The 15982-nt window shown below is 33.7% G+C and overlaps 8 protein-coding genes across 8 annotated transcripts, besides 2 other annotated features; 6 read left to right on the top strand and 2 right to left on the bottom strand.

The window, feature by feature from the left end:
* Window positions 1–53: 53 nt before the first annotated feature.
* TA05845 (DEAD-box family helicase, putative) lies at window positions 54–2218 on the bottom strand (the record flags this gene model as incomplete). Its single annotated transcript, XM_948862.1, has 7 exons — window positions 54–357; window positions 387–487; window positions 521–845; window positions 875–1125; window positions 1154–1266; window positions 1297–1738; window positions 1769–2218. The coding sequence occupies 7 exons, from the start codon at window positions 2216–2218 to the stop codon at window positions 54–56; spliced, it is 1986 nt and encodes a 661-aa protein (XP_953955.1).
* A 705-nt stretch (window positions 2219–2923) lies between these two features.
* TA05850 (uncharacterized protein) lies at window positions 2924–4084 on the top strand (the record flags this gene model as incomplete). The annotated part of the gene is made up of 1 exon (XM_948861.1): window positions 2924–4084. One exon carries the CDS (start codon window positions 2924–2926, stop codon window positions 4082–4084), a length of 1161 nt encoding a protein of 386 aa, XP_953954.1.
* Window positions 4085–4281: 197 nt separating this feature from the next.
* Window positions 4282–7942, top strand: TA05855 (uncharacterized protein; the record flags this gene model as incomplete). Its single annotated transcript, XM_948860.1, has 11 exons — window positions 4282–4357; window positions 4464–5147; window positions 5182–6101; window positions 6154–6531; window positions 6563–6657; window positions 6690–6786; window positions 6816–6921; window positions 6951–7118; window positions 7149–7518; window positions 7551–7662; window positions 7694–7942. 11 exons carry the CDS (start codon window positions 4282–4284, stop codon window positions 7940–7942), a joined length of 3255 nt encoding a protein of 1084 aa, XP_953953.1.
* Window positions 5015–5083: a sequence feature (1 probable transmembrane helix predicted for TA05855 by TMHMM2.0 at aa 210-232).
* A 294-nt stretch (window positions 7943–8236) lies between the features above and the next one.
* Window positions 8237–8296: a sequence feature (Signal peptide predicted for TA05860 by SignalP 2.0 HMM (Signal peptide probability 0.923, signal anchor probability 0.069) with cleavage site probability 0.589 between residues 20 and 21).
* Window positions 8237–9398, top strand: TA05860 (uncharacterized protein; the record flags this gene model as incomplete). Its single annotated transcript, XM_948859.1, has 4 exons — window positions 8237–8664; window positions 8699–8858; window positions 8920–8973; window positions 9003–9398. 4 exons carry the CDS (start codon window positions 8237–8239, stop codon window positions 9396–9398), a joined length of 1038 nt encoding a protein of 345 aa, XP_953952.1.
* A 121-nt stretch (window positions 9399–9519) lies between these two features.
* Window positions 9520–11072, bottom strand: TA05865 (RNA binding protein, putative; the record flags this gene model as incomplete). Its single annotated transcript, XM_948858.1, has 11 exons — window positions 9520–9573; window positions 9605–9667; window positions 9700–9792; window positions 9823–9933; window positions 9963–10016; window positions 10046–10234; window positions 10266–10417; window positions 10447–10552; window positions 10583–10754; window positions 10913–10986; window positions 11019–11072. The coding sequence occupies 11 exons, from the start codon at window positions 11070–11072 to the stop codon at window positions 9520–9522; spliced, it is 1122 nt and encodes a 373-aa protein (XP_953951.1).
* Window positions 11073–11804: 732 nt separating this feature from the next.
* Window positions 11805–13505, top strand: TA05875 (nonsense-mediated mRNA decay protein (NMD3); the record flags this gene model as incomplete). The annotated part of the gene is made up of 5 exons (XM_948857.1): window positions 11805–12016; window positions 12087–12429; window positions 12461–13189; window positions 13221–13354; window positions 13385–13505. 5 exons carry the CDS (start codon window positions 11805–11807, stop codon window positions 13503–13505), a joined length of 1539 nt encoding a protein of 512 aa, XP_953950.1.
* A 105-nt stretch (window positions 13506–13610) lies between these two features.
* TA05880 (uncharacterized protein) lies at window positions 13611–14709 on the top strand (the record flags this gene model as incomplete). Its single annotated transcript, XM_948856.1, is given in 7 exon segments — window positions 13611–13847; window positions 13879–13937; window positions 13970–14070; window positions 14105–14392; window positions 14423–14517; window positions 14549–14623; window positions 14638–14709. 7 exon segments carry the CDS (start codon window positions 13611–13613, stop codon window positions 14707–14709), a joined length of 927 nt encoding a protein of 308 aa, XP_953949.1.
* Window positions 14710–14899: 190 nt separating this feature from the next.
* Window positions 14900–15979, top strand: TA05885 (ribosomal RNA methyltransferase (FtsJ); the record flags this gene model as incomplete). The annotated part of the gene is made up of 1 exon (XM_948855.1): window positions 14900–15979. The coding sequence occupies one exon, from the start codon at window positions 14900–14902 to the stop codon at window positions 15977–15979; it is 1080 nt and encodes a 359-aa protein (XP_953948.1).
* Between the last annotated feature and the right edge of the window lie 3 nt (window positions 15980–15982).

Genomic DNA, 15982 nt, shown 5'->3' with positions numbered 1-15982 from the left:
TGAAATTTTGAATACCAAGCTAAGATTTTAATGTATAATATTTTATCATGTATTTACAAAATCATTTTATGTTCCTTCAAGTATTTTAGAGCTAGTTCAGCTGCTTTATTTGATTCTTCACTCAACGTTATCTTAGGCTGCTTCACTGGTCTATCAGAGTGTGTTTTAGACTTATTTTTCCTCTTTGTTGAATTTCTAGGGTCTTTTAAAACGTTTTGGTCGTTGTAATCTTTACGATTTCTATTCATCAACTCCGTCGGCTTCATGTTCAGGCATAATGACGTTGCATAGTGTCCCAGGTGTAAATTCCTGAAGTTGAATACTTTCCTCAGTTCCTTTGAATATGTCTTGTATGACCTGAAAAGTCTTTAATTTACTAAAAATACCTTATTGATGACATGAACGCTTTTTTCCCAAGATCTAAGAGACCATCATCTTCCTTAACGTCAATACAAATCCTGTTTCTCATGAACCCAACCAAGTCTCCCTAAACAGCATATTTTTGAATCTAAGTAAATACCTTGAATTTTTTCAAATACTTTGGACAGTTTAACAGCTTAATTTCATTCCAGACTGAATTTTCAGATAACTCGTCTAATTTCATTCCCCTTTTATTAAGCAGTTTTACAAATTCTACTTCGTGTCTAATCAGAACCAGAATAGAGGTTCCTGAATCACCGATTCTAGCAGTTCTTCCTGATCTGTGTATGAATTCATCAAGTTGCTGCGGGGGGTCGTATTGAATCACTCGATCAACTTTTGAAAAGTTCAGTCCTCTCGATGCCACATCCGTTGATATCAAAATCGAGCATTCAGAATTGATGAACTGCTCCATGTATGGGAATCTAAATTTTTTATTTTCAAAATTTCTCACCTTTCACTCGATTCCATATCACCGTGTAATTTGAAAATCGGCACTTTGAATATATTGTTTTTACTATTCTTGTTTATGTCAAAACCGTTACTTAATAGGTGTTGATTTTCAGAACTTAATATGGATTTATCAAAATTTCTTAACGGGTTCGTTTCTTTTTTATCTGATTTGTTTAATGTTGGCCACGTTAATGACTTTAAGAGCATATAAAAGTAGTTTACAGTATCGCAGTTCGAAACGAAAACAATAATCTGAAGTTTTTAAAAGTTATAAAAATACCTTTTCACGGTTTTTAACGAACTTTAGGAGTAGTGAGATCAGGCACATGAATTTGTTGTTGCAGTCCACCAAGACGTACTCCAATCTTAGTTTAGTTGGAATTTCACTGCTTTCTAAACCAAATTAAACAAAAAGGTTCATACCTTCGTTCAAACCAATTATTTGCGGTTTGGAATCAAAACATGTTTCAACCAAATTCCTTACTCTTTCTGTTATTGTTGCTGATGTTAGGACTATTTGGATCCCAGAATTTTCTCGATTCGACTTCTTCGAATCCAGTAAATAGCTGTGTATTGTCCTTATTTTACTTTCAAATCCCATGTCAAGCAACCGATCTGCTTCGTCCAAAACCAACATCTCCAGGTTGTCTAACTTAAATGACGATGTACTTTCTATGTGGTCCAACACCCTTCCCGGGGTACCTATCACCACAGTGATTCCCTTTCTGATTCTGGCCTTTTCTGATTTTCTGCTCTCTCCACCTTTAATGCATGATACTACTATCCAGGGAAACGGTTTTGATAAATTTTCTGCCACCTTAGAAATCTGAAACGACAGTTCTCTAGTTGGAGTGATAATGAGGACCTATTGGTAAATTTACAAATGTTGTCTTACCTTAGTTCCATCCTTTCTAGTAATCTTCATATTATCTGGAGGATCAATTAGCCTTTGAAGTGCGGGTACTATAAAAGTCAGTGTTTTTCCTGTTCCCGAAGGACTCCTGATCAATGTAGTTGATCCATTCAATACTTTGGGGATGGATGACCTCTGAATATGCGTAATTCTGACAAATCCATTGTTTTCTAGTGATTTGAGTAGTCTTTTGTTTAAAATTCCAGAAAATTCTGAAAAATCGGAAACGAATGTTGAGGAATCTGCGGATGTATGATCATATGAGGAGGATTCATCATCGGAATCTCCGTTTTCTACATTATTGTCATTTAAGAAGTGCTCTATGTGATTAGAATGGTTTTTAATGTCATTGGTCAGACTATGAAATTTATACGATAGAATTCGCAATTTATGGAGCTTGAAACGTGAAGATCTACCATTTAAAAGAATCATAATACGATATAACTCAGTGTAATCAATAAATTAAACTATGAACTATTGTACATCGGTAAATAAAAAATTAACGAGTTCATAAAATAACTAAACACCAGGAATCCCTATAACACACTATACAACAAATTATGTAAACGATCACAATTTAATATATTTTATTCAATTAAGCAAATAAATATCTAGTAATTGTTTGTATAATACACAATTTTGTTTTTCAGTGTAGACACATTTTCTATTAACTGTAATCAACCACTATTTTTATAAAAATTGATTAGTAGCGGGAGTGTTTTGTTTAATATAATATCAACAACCATTTTTAACTCTTATGGCACTCCATTGCATTTAACATTTCTATGATGTTAATATTCCCCTTGGTGATCCATTTTATGTATTTTACAATTATACAATAATCCACATTCACAAAACCCTTTTTTTGTATAATAAATTGAAATATTTTTATTTTGTAAATTTGTTTTATTCAATATTCATATTTTTAAGGATACACCTGAATGTTAAATTATAATTTGTCGTACACCTAACTCTGTAATTCTCATTTGGATCATTTTGTAGATTATTTCAAATTGAGGATTCTGTTCAAACTAAAAAGATTAGTTAATGTCAATATTCTTTTAAATTATTCATTCAACTAGTTTGTAATTCAAATTGTGTGTTTACCCTGTACAAGTAATTTTTATGTGATTCAGGATGGCAAACGCTTCTCTACTTAACGACAGTAGTCTGAAAACAAGACCAGTTTCAAGACTACTCTCACTAGCTAAAAAAAGGCACGAGAAATATTCATTTGAAACTGAAGCTGAAACTTCAAAATCAGATGTCAAGTTCTCGGACAAAGTGACTTCAACACAGTCACAGTTTACATTCGAAAATGAACCACTTCTGGAGTCAAAAGCAGATGTAAAGTCAAGTGATAAGCTCGTGGAAAAGGAAGGATCACAAGTTTACGAAAACGTCCCCAACTCCACGTCAGCTGACTTCAAATCTTATGACTCGGTTGTTGAAAGACCAGGAGATTATTTGTTCGAAAACGCTCCAAAGGTTTCATCAAAGGCGGACTTTAAGTGCGGTGATGCAGTTTCTGAAACATCTGGAGAGTATCTGTTCGAAAACCAGCCCCAGCTGTCAACGGCCAACGTCAGATCATCAGACAGATTGTATGAAACGGTTGAAAATCTAGTATTTGAAAACCAACCTCAATTATCCAAGGCGCACGTTAGGTCTTCAGATCAACTAGAAGAAAAAAAAGAATCCCAAGTCTTTGAAAATGTGCCAGAAGAGTCGACTGCTAATGTAAGATCCTCAGAACAACTAGAGGAGAAAAAGGAGTCACAAGTTTTCGAAAATGTGCCAGAGGTTTCTAGAGCAAACGCTAGGTCTTCCGACCAGGTAGAGGAGAAAGGTGAGTCACAGGTGTTTGAAAATCAACCTGAACTATCTAAGGCACATGCCAGATCATCTGAGCAGTTGGAAGAAAAGACACAATCACAAGTCTTTGAAAATGTACCGGAGGAATCTACGGCCAATGCAAGATCCTCTGACCAATTGAACGGAAGCAAAGAGTCACAAGTTTTCGAAAACGTACCAGACGAGGTCTCAAAAGCAGACGTGACATCATACGATCCTTCACCTGATCTTTCAAAATCACAGACGGTGTTCGAATGCCAGAGGAGCACAGTAAGTACTGCAGATTTCAGCGCATTCAAGCCAGTGGAGCCCAAATCGCAGTGCGTCACAACATTTGAGGCTCAAACATCTCAACACAGCAATGCAGATGTTGTATACAACAAGTTCGATACCCCAATGAAGGAACTCTCAGAAACCATGAGCAAATGTAGACTCGATGAGTAAACTGTTTTATTGAAAACTAATAATCAATTTGTTTTTATTATATAATACATTTTATTAATTACTTAGAATAAAAGGTTATATTTAAAATAAATATAGTGGATTCTCACATACCTGTTGTGTCGAAAAATAACCTTTATATTATTTTAAACATTTATAACAAATCATTATAAAATTTTTAATGTATTTATAAATTAAATATGAATTTACAGAACTGTCAGTCATATACAAATGTCATTTATAAAGAATCAACTGGATTCACACATTATTCTAAACGTCGAGAGAATAGATTTCAATGTAAAAATAAAAAATGGTATTTTGTATTTTAAACGAGATTGAATTATTTATTTATGCGTATCACATGTTAATAAAGTTGTTTTAGAGAACCAATTCCGTGGAATTATCGCAGAAGCCTTCGAACACCTCAAAGGGCTCAACCATTTAAATATTTGTAAATATGTAAATATGCTAAGACTAGAAGGTAATACATACCTTCTCTTTTCCGAAGGTTATTCACTAACTTTAAGTCAAATATTTCAAACACAATGCGAAGAATATATAAAATCTAACTTCTATACAATAGTTAACCAGATGCTATTTGGACTGCAGTATTTACACAGCTCAGGATTCTATCATGGAAGGTTTTCATTGGATTGTGTGAGTATTTCAGATGAAGGATTGGCTAAAATCTCGGGATACGGAACCAACTATTTCAATAAAATAGTAAACTATATGATTAAAAATAGTTATAAAGAATCCAAGGAATCATATGAAGATAAAGAAGTGTATAAAAATTATATTATGAATCCATTTAATAATGATGAGAAGAATGATTTCATTGATTATGTAATCAGTTCTGAATATTTGACAAACCTTTTGCCTTATATGCCTCCAGAACTGATATTCTTTAACGGCTCAGAACCAAAAGGCCATTTATTCTGGTTTAACGTAGACATATGGTCGTTGGGGATTTGTATACTTTTCATAATGTCCTACGTGGTTTCATCTAGTGATTTGTATAATGGTTCATATCCAAACGGTATTGATGATAAAAATGACAAAATAGGTGTGTTTTTATAAAATAATAAATATTGTTGTAGGAAACTGTCATTCTGAAGGAAATAAAGGTATTTCTAAGACTGAGGGGTATTTTGAAAAACTCAAGAACATGTTTAATTCATATGAATCAAAATCAGTATTCGTAGAATCATTCTTTTTTGTAACATATTTGCTTATTTTAATAAATAAATTCGAGTCGCAGGAACCCATCTCTGCACTTGGTCTAGATATCGTAAAGATATTAAATGAGAAGTTTAAATTATTTATAAAAGAAAATGAACCCTTGGGTGATATTGGAGTTGTTTCAGAAATTTTTAATAAAGTGAATAATAAGTGTGGAGATTTAGATATTAAAGAAGAGGTGGAGGAGGAAATTGATCAAGACAAGATAGGATCACAATCTGAGAGTTTAGTTGAGGAATCACTCATGGTGTCAATTGAAATTTTAACAGGAAGGGAAGTTTTGAGAAATTTGATATCATTTAACAAGAAATCAACCTGGGGAAATTCTAATTGTGATTCTTTTTTAAGAGATTTGAATTATTTATTGACATTGGTCAACGACTGTTTGTTGATAACGAACAGTAAGAGGCCTCAAGTAATTGAGCTAATTACGAAGAATAACATACTAAAGATGCCACAAAGAATAACCAATGACTGTTTAGTAAAGTATTCATGGTTTACGTATAAAGAAAAAACCGAAGATATAGAATCGATAAGTGATTTCTCAGTGCCATATTCAGTGGAGTTGCTGAAAGAGTCTCAACTAAATCTATCCGAATCAGGTTTCTTCCTTAGCCAAGTAGGCCTAGAGAATGTACTGTACTATTGGACACTGCTGGGAAACGATCCAGGAAATACAATACCATTTGAATATAAAAACAAAATAAATGTGGTTTATGAAGAGAATAGTTCTAAGGAAACAAATTCCAAGCAAGATTGTAAAACTAAGGTAATAAGTGTTAGATTTAGATATTATATGATCATTTGAAACTTATTAATGACAATTATAGAATCTTGAGTATTTTAGAAGGTATAAAATTGGGAAAGTGTTTCTAGGAGAATTGATTAACCACGTCAAACTGGCGAACCTATTCCCCATGGTAATTGAACACCAGCTGAGACCAACGTGTGTTTATGCAAGACAGCACTGCTTTATTTATCAGCTATTAAGAATAAGACGTTTCAAAAGACTCCTAAACAACCCAGTAGAGAATAAAAGACAAATTTTCGCAGAAGCAATGATAGATATTCCACCACTTCTAAGAAAACAAATTTGGTGTAATTTGTTAGATATAGTGTATAGACCATCGACAAAAGAATGTCCAATTAGTTCAAAATATAAATTTGAATCAATGCCACCAGATATAGAACAGAACCTAAATTTTTACGTTAGTTTTGAAAAGTTAAATTTTATTCCAGAACAATGACTTGCTCTGCTCAACGAATAATTTGAACCAGTTATTGTCGAGTGTAGAGGACTTGAAAAGGAAAATTATACACCAACAAGTTCCAAAGTAATTTTAAGAAAAATTAACTAGTTTTTCAGTTCAATTTACTCATTTGCAATTCCTCTGCTACTTTTATACCACAACTCCAAAGTGTACGCAACTGTTCTGAACAAGATGTTCTCCAAATATTTAAAGGTAAAAATACATAATTTTAATATTTGTAGGAATTTTACTCGCCAACCGGTTCTTTTGTGAACAATTATCTGAGCGAATTCAGCACAATTTTGAATTTCTTTGATCCTGAAGTCTCATATCACTTGAGAACAATAGGTAAGGAGTAACTCTCTATAAATATTTAGGAGCGTACTCAGATTCATACGCTCTGCCATGGTTCATGTCTCTATTTTCAGAAAACACAACGGTAGACCAGCTCTATTTGATATGGGACTCAATACTGGTCCACCCAAAACAATACATAAAGTTCCTGGCTGTGATGATTGTTCATAACATAAGGGAGAGGATTTTGGGTAATTTTTAATTAAAGAAGTGTATTTTAGGAATTACTGATGCAAGTGTGGCAATCTCATTCATTTCATGCGTTGTTGACTCACTGAACGTCCCAATGCTAATGTACTTAACGACACATATGTTCAACACATGGATTGAAGTGATCAACCCGAAAACATTAACAAATAAATATAACATGTTGAATAATCAGGAAAGTTTAAATCAGAGTGAAGGAACGGGATTCAAGTCGGATTCAGATACTTTTACACTGGATAAGAACACATTGGTCTTCCTCTCTGGAGAGTACCCATTTGAAAGATGTTTTAAGCTGTCAATTGATACCTTCTCTAACATTTTCAACAACTGTATCATAATTGACCTCAGGTCAATAGAATCATACAATTTGGGACATATACCAAAGTTAGTTCAATAAACAAATTACAGTTTTTTAGCTCAGTTCATGTAAACAAAGTCTTCTCAGCACTATCTGAAACCGATAAAAAGATAGGATCAATATCTATCCCAATATTCAATACTGAAAACAACACAGACTCAGATTTTAATGTAACAATAAAAATTGTTTCAATACATTTAGGGTGTTGGAGGTCAAACCCAGGTAATTTCAAGCTTAATTGGGCTAAGAAACACATCAAAAAGCCCATGGTTACACATTAATACTCCTGAAAGTAATAAAGTAGTCCTGGCGGCAGGAGATGGATACGACAACGATAATGAGATGTTGTCGCTCCAGAGACTCATATTTGAGTTCAGAGTACAACACGTATGCTATTATAGAATTAACACAGAAGAATGGCCGAAAGTCTTTACACTCTCTAAAATATAACTTTTAATGTAGTTTGAATGTTTATTTGGTCATCCTATTTATAAATTCACATACAGGAACTTACACCTTCCACACATTATTAACCATGTTATACATAAAGTTACACAAAACAATAAATTATATTATTTTGTTCCATATTTAATATTATGGTGGTAAAAATGTCAAGAAAGTTGACAGAATCGCATTCTTACCTAATAATAACATCGAATTTTAAACAAAGATGATTCCATGGATCGATTGTTGAATTAACTCACTAATGTTCAGACTTCTGACGCTAAAATAACATCAAACAAAATGTTTGAGTCCCTTTTGTATATTATCTTCTCGCTAATTTTTGTTTTACCCATTTTGTGCAGAGTCACTTCACCTACCAAACTTAGTTTTGTATCGCATTTATCCAATAATTGGCATAATAAACAACACTTAAACAATCAGAAAAGATATCTGAAGAATCCCGAGTACATAGTACCAGGCACATTCGAGGAATGGAAGAAGGACATGTCCCGAACAGTCGGAGTGTGGTCAATTTATTATCCCTACGATCTGTTCAAGGCGAAACATTTCATGCCGGGAGCAGATATAAGACCAAATTTGCTGTTTCTAGATATCGCAGGACGAGTTCGAGGCCCAGGAGAATACGGTAGTCCAGAAGGATGTTACCTTTTGGATTCCAAGGAGTATCATCATATGGAGGATTCTAATAACGTTCTCCATTCCAGAAAGTTTATAAATTTATTATCTCAAATATTTGTTTAGGTGTGTGATGGTTATGTATGGATCAATAAGATACTCAAACCTGAGAATGATATTGGCAGGTCGCATGTTTTATGCCGGAGGACTAGTTTTAAAGGGTCTTGATCCACTTCTTAATTCAACATCGGCAATTTTCCTAGGACACACATTCCTAGAATCATACGTAAAACACTAAAATATTTTATTTATTAGTCAATAAGATTAAAAATAATTTTATTTTTTAGAAAAATGAGTATTACATGGACTTTATATCAAAATTGAAGAGGAAAATCTCATTTGTAAGTTCACAGGTTTAATTTAGTTTTAGATTGATAGGCAGGGAAATGAAATTGATCCCGCCAACTGGGAGTACCAAAAATTGGATGGGTATGGATCAGATTTCAGGTGGATGCATGGGAATGAGAAATGGAAACTACTCGGGCCATTTACATCATACAAAAGCTACGGTGTCAATTATGATAACGGGGCCGAAAATTCCTTCTTCAGTCAGTATGCCGACGAGGCGATTTACAATGTTTTCGACCCTTTGGAGCACTTTTGCAGGAAATTCACGAGCAGGGAGTACCTGGAGGAAGAAGTACACACAATAGTGAGATCAGTTTTAAAGGGGAGCGATAAGATGACAAAAATAAAGGTGGAGGACGAAAATTACCTAAATAATCTGGAAGAAGAGGTAATTAAAAAACATTATTGTTGGTTTTAGTTGGTGGCTCTGGGCGACAAAGGCCCTGACTATTACAGAGGAACCTTTGAATAAAGGCATGGCTCAATAATTAAAAACTATCAGTAAGGATAATTCAGATTTATCACACGATACTGATAAATTACTCGGTTCTAATTTCAAATTCCTCGTCACTGCTTTGTTCCTCAACCCAATCCTAAAATTAATATATTGTCAGTTAAACTTACACATTTTACATCATCATCTTCGTCCTCCTTCAACTTCGTTTCCACTACTGGTTTTTTAATTTTCTAACAAACATTAAGGAAAAAATAAGAATTACATTGCTTGGGATTGTCTGAGCTTGGAGATCAGTTTTCCCATCAAAGAAATACACCTCAAGTTCTCTCCCATCGAACATCCGGCCGTTGAATTTCTAAATTTTTCATACATAGACTTGACAAACCGAAATGAAAACCTCAGCGTCAGAAGAGTTCTTAAACTTTATGCAAACAACCCCTTGTGGGTGGCGAGCAATGGGAGTGACCTTTTCAACTTCAACGTACTTCTTAATTTCCTGGGAAAAGTTATGATGACTAATCTTACAGAAAGAATCTCCTCCTTAAGCTCCTCGTAAAACTCGTCACCAGCCTCGTATTTCTGAAAGATTCTAAGATCACAAAAGTTACCATTGCATCCTCCATGGAGAACATTGGCTTGGAAATTACGATACGTCTACCAGTGCCGTCATCCAAAGTGTCAGACCACCCTTGGAGTCTCTTTTCCTCATATTTTGCTGCAAGGTATTTCTTCCTGAGCTCAGACTTAATTGAAGGTGGAATAGGCTTGATTTGAGTAGATCGAGGTTCAAATTTAGCCTAGAAATGCTATTTTAATTAAAATTTTTACTTGTTCCACGTGAATGACACAGTTGTCTCGAAAGTGGTAGTTGTCTAGGTATCTGATTGCAAGGTCAATTGACTCCTTGTTTACAAAAGTGACAGTTCCGTCAGACTTTAGTTCACCTTTCTCGTCAGTATATAGCTTAATTTTAGGTAAGGCTAAAACGTTTAATATTTTAGAAACACACTTGTATGTGGGTCAATTTTAATAAGTCCTGCCTTCTTAAACACCTCTGCGACCTCAGAAATAGTTGTGTCCTTTGGAAGTCCGGATACATAAACTGTATGGCTTTTCTAAGAAAATATGGAAGAAATTTAAGCTACCAGTGATCCTGCGATTTCACCCGACTCCATCCTCTGCTTCTTCCTCTTAAGATACAGCTTTTTCTTTTCCCTCTTACGTTTTTTGGCCTCTTCTTCCTCTGTTAATACAGCTCCCTTTATATACGTATTTTCTTCAAGCTGTTCTAAATTTTCTTTATCTTCTGACTCTAAGCTGTTTAATTAAAAAATGACTAAACCTATTAAGAGTTCCTTAAGTTCACTGCAGGATGAAATCGGTTCCCATGATTCCATACCTTCGCACCATACGTTGGTGTACCCATCAATAAAGGCTCTGTTTAATAGGTATGTAATTAATGATAATATTTATACGATTTTAAAAGTGATTTTAGAGATTCGGTGTCGCACGGTCCACGGATGTCGTTTTCTCCGGCTTGGACGTACCACTAAGAAATGATTTTAAAGGTAAAATAATTACTTTAGGAGCGTTTGTAGGAGGTGGAATATTATCGGATTTTGTTGAATCGCTCATTTTTTAAGTTTACACTCTACGACGACCAAGACGTTTGGGTTTGGGCTTAGGTTTTGAGGCTAAAATTTTGTTATTTAGAGAGTATAGAAAAAATACCTGTAATTTTTAGTGGAAGGTATTCGGCAGACGATAAATCCTTTGAAACAGACCAATTTAAAAACAAAGCGTTAAATTGGTTTATTAATCTGGAACTGGATTCCGGGTCAACTCTAAATTTACAACACTAAATAAAACATTAATATAAAACAAAGAAACCTGTTTATTATCAGTAACTTTTAATATTATCTTTCCTTTCCCCTTTATAAATTTAAAAACGTATTTAGTCTAAGTAAAATTTTAAAGTTAATAAAGTCAATATACCTTCAATGGCGTTCTAAAGTAAAGAAGTCTGGCTTCGTGTAGAAATTCATTCCAGTTATCGAAATAAGTCATTTGTATAATGTGTAGAATGAAGAAAACAACTGAGAAACTGAAAAGGAAAGGGAATACATAGAGTTATAGGAAGATCATCATAAAATCAAGAATATGTACTTATTTAAATTTATTAAAAACAACAAAAATAGAAATATATAAATTAATGGTTTAAATTATTATACTTTATTTTCATTATGGATGGGGATTTAAAATCTGAATTTTAGTTAAAAGATAATATTTTATTTATATTCAAATTAATTATATTTAATCAGATGATTTGATTCTTTAATAGTTTATTATAATAATATATTTTACACAATGCCGGACTGGTTATTCACATCTCCTACAAAGCTGGATTCTATTTATCCACCTATGCAATGCTTTCTTTGTGGAGAGTTTGTTTCGGCCCCTACTTCATCAAGGATGTGCTCCACTTGCCTTACCAAAAGCGTAGATTTGAGCGAAAACGTATCCACTCACTGTACTATACTTCAATGCACAACTTGTACAAGATTTTATCACGATAGATGGTAAAAATCACTATTTTCAGTTAATTAATCAAAAATGATTTATTTGGATTTGATCATCTTTTTTTCTTAGGTTAAACTGCGAATTGGAAAGTAAAGAGTTGTTATCAATTTGCCTTAAAAAGATAAAAGGGATTGATTTGATGAAAATCGTAGATGCACACTTCAAATGGACTGAACCGCATAGTAAAAAACTTAAAGTTAACGTCACAGTTCAAAAGGAAGTTGAAAATAATTGCGTAGTGGAGCAGTCACTTTCAATAGATTTTACTATAGCCTCAGCACAATGCGCTAGCTGTAAACAAATGTACACTCCCCATACTTGGAAAGCTTTGGTCCAGATAAGGCAAAAAACTAAGGATAAGAAACATATACTTTTGTTGGAGCAGATTATCCTTAAGCATAACGCACACGAGGTAAACAAATAAACCAATAACCAATGTTTAGAATGTTTTAAATATATTATCAAGGAGGAACGGATTTGATCTCCATTTCTCATCAAGAAACGATGCCCAAAAATTCGCAGATTTTGTGTCAGATAAAATCGTTTCACAGATTAAAAACAGCAAGAAACTAGTGACTCAAGATGTCAACAATAACAAATATAACTATAAATACACATTACATGTCTCACTGGTGCCAATTTGCACAGATGACCTTGTGTTTCTATCACCCAAGGTTTCGTCAATATATGGTGGAATCTCACCTTTTCTACTCTGCATAAACTTGACTTCCACGATTTCACTTATGGACCCTTTCACACTGAGGAAACTGGAAGTCTCAAGCGATAAATATTGGAGGAATCCATTCGTGTCATGTAAGAAGTGGAGATTTAATTTATTTTTAGTGTTCAACAAGTTTAACCTGTGTGAATTCATTGTATTGAATATCGAAAAAGACTACACAAGGAAATCAAAAGACCAACAATACGAACTTGTAGATGTCGAGATTATGCCATCGAATTCATCAAAAATTATATACACCAAGTCTCATCTAGGGAAGATATTGACAGTTGGAGGTACCTATTTGGGCTATGATATTAAGAGAATAAACATGAATGGACTTTCAGAACAGGAAACTGACATCAGTAATCGCATTCCATTCGATGTAATTCTCGTTAGAAAGGCAAAAAAATATTCATCAAAACATAATTGGGTCCTAAAGAGAATGTTTAGGGTAAGTTATTACAGATTTAACAATTCTTTAGAGGAAAAATAATCAGAAAGATAAAGATAACGATATGGAAGAAGATATAGACGAAGATGAACTTTTGGACTTTAAGGAAGAAATTGTAAATAGAAAAGAGTTTCAAAAGGATATTGATTTCTATCGCAATCCAAGGTGTGTTAAACCAAATTAATTTGTTTTTAGAGCAAAACCGCACAAGGAATTTGATATTACACCTTCCTCAGATATGTCAGATGAGTTCGCAATGAACAACTTATCGGTTCAACTGAAAGATCTTTCAATTCATGATGATGAATATTTTTAATTTTTTAAACTTGAACCACATTATAAATTGTTGTGTATTACTCATTTTATATTCACAGTTTATCATTTAAATTTAATAATAATTTTGTATTATATTTTCAATAAAATGTCAACTGATGTTTCAAAATTGAACGAAGAATCTCATGAAAATGAGAATAGTGAAAATGTAGTAGATAACGTTGACAAAGACCCTTACAAACTAAAAAATGCCGAATATATAAAGCCTTCCAGTAAATATAAGAATAAACAAAAGATTTTGGTCTTCGGAAACAAAAGGATATCGCAACTTGGAAGAAACCTGTTGAAGGACCTAATAGCTCTCCTTCCACATCATAAACCAGAAGTAAGTTTGATCCATTATTATATGGATTTAGTCTAAATGGGATAGTAAATCTGGATATAAGGAAATAAACGAATTATGTGAACTGAACAGGTAACCATTCAACCATTTATTAATTAATTCAGTTGTACTGGAGCCTTGTATCTGGAATCCAGAAAAAATGAGATGATAATGTGGATGGCAAAAACACCTAAAGGTCCAACTCTGAAATCAAGAGTTACAAATAGTATGTTATAATAATATAAAATAATTAATCGTAGTACATACACTCAAGGATTCTACCTTTACTGGAAACTGTTTGGCAAGGTCAAGGCCATTGTTGACTTTTGACAAGTCTTTCAGTGATGAACCTTACCTTAAACTGATTCAAAAGTTATTTTCTCAGATACTAGGTACACCGAACAATCACCCAAAGAGCATGCCCTTCCACGACCACTGTTTATCATTTTTCTTTGTTGATAACAGAATACACTTAAGGCACTACCAAATAAGTCCTAAAAATGAGTTTTCAATGAATTCAGTGGATAATCAAGTGCTCGATGAAATAGGTATGTTTACCAATTAACACAACCATTCAGGGCCTCAGTTTGTTCTAGAACCCATTTTGATTCTAGACGGAAGTTTTTCTGGGATTACACTGTGGCGTAATTCCAAATATATATCTCCATTGATGGTAATATATTAGCTAGTTAACACCATTTTAGGTTAAGAGGTATGAGCGTCAACTGAAGATGAATAGGAGGAGGATTCCTAGGAAAAAGAAGGTAATTTTAGTTTTAGTATAATTTTCTAGGAAGATAACGTTCAGTTACCTGAAGATGAATTGTCTATATCTAATGTGTTTTCCATACCAGATCGGAAATAATGACATTAATTAATATGTACAATTTTGTTAATATATTTCAAATTCACATTTTATCTATATTCTACTAATATTTTATTAAATTATTGTATATTATTCAATAATAATATTTTAAATGAAGTCACGTTACAGTATTTATTTCCTCTGAATGTTTTCCCATTAAATTGTCAAATATTCTTGTAATTCGCACAAAATGGCTCATACCACTAAGGAGAATAGAGATATTTATTATCGGAAGGCCAAAGAAGAAGGGTTTAGAGCAAGAAGCGCATACAAACTTTTACAGATTTTTGAGTCATTCCATATTCTTTACCCTAAACTAGACGAAGAATCAGCTTTGTCGATTCTTTTAAACTCTTCGTGCTCATATTGTGAACATAATATAAATAAAAATGATTACATTGATAAAATTGTTATTTCAGAACGCACTAAAGAAAACTTATGTTCTACTGGCCCAGGTTCTGATTCTGAGTCAGATGATTACTCAGAACTTGGTTTAGTGGATTATGTAAAAATTAAACGAAACTGCCTTGAATTAGGAAGAATCAAAAACGTAGTTGACCTCTGCTCAGCTCCAGGAAGCTGGTCGCAACTCCTCAGTAAAATGGTCCACGAAGACTACGAAACTCTGAAAAACGCTTGCAAGAAACTTCAAACCCAACAGGAAGTATGTAAAAACTTGGTTGAGTACGTAAATATTAAGCCGGTGATTGTGGCAATAGATATTCAACAGATGGCGCCAATTGAAGGAGTCCGTTTTTTAAAGGGGGACATAACTGACCCTGAAATATTGAAGGAGGTCCTGCAACTCTTCATTGAAAACGTATCTAGAAACATAAATCAGGCTTACGGAGGAGAATATGATGAAAAACTCAGAAGAAATGCACAACTGATAACCTGCGATGGAGCCCCTGATATTAGTGGACTCCATGAAACAGACTCCTTTCTACAGTCTTACTTAATAAAATCAGCCCTTTCAGTTTGTTTTTCACTTCTCGACCCTGATGGCTGCTTCATTTGCAAGACCTTCTTTAGCTCAGAAAACACTCCGATTTTCACTCAGGTATCCTCTTTTTTCGACTACTGTACAATATTCAAGCCTAGCGCCTCACGTTCTTCAAGCTTTGAGCACTTTATAGTTGCTGTGGGTTACAAACCCTTTGGTCACATTTTGAATACGCCTAAATCACAAGAAATTGATGATGAAAGAGAAATTGACTCTGAGCTTAAAGAGATTATTAAAGCGGCGGGGAAGGCAATATCCTGGGACTAGAGC

The sequence above is a fragment of the Theileria annulata genome, chromosome 1, assembly GCF_000003225.4.
Source record: "Theileria annulata chromosome 1, complete sequence, *** SEQUENCING IN PROGRESS ***".
NCBI classification, from domain to species: Eukaryota; Apicomplexa; class Aconoidasida; order Piroplasmida; family Theileriidae; genus Theileria; species Theileria annulata.
Note: the sequence above shows the minus strand (reverse complement) of the source record. Positions and strands in the feature narration are given on the sequence as shown.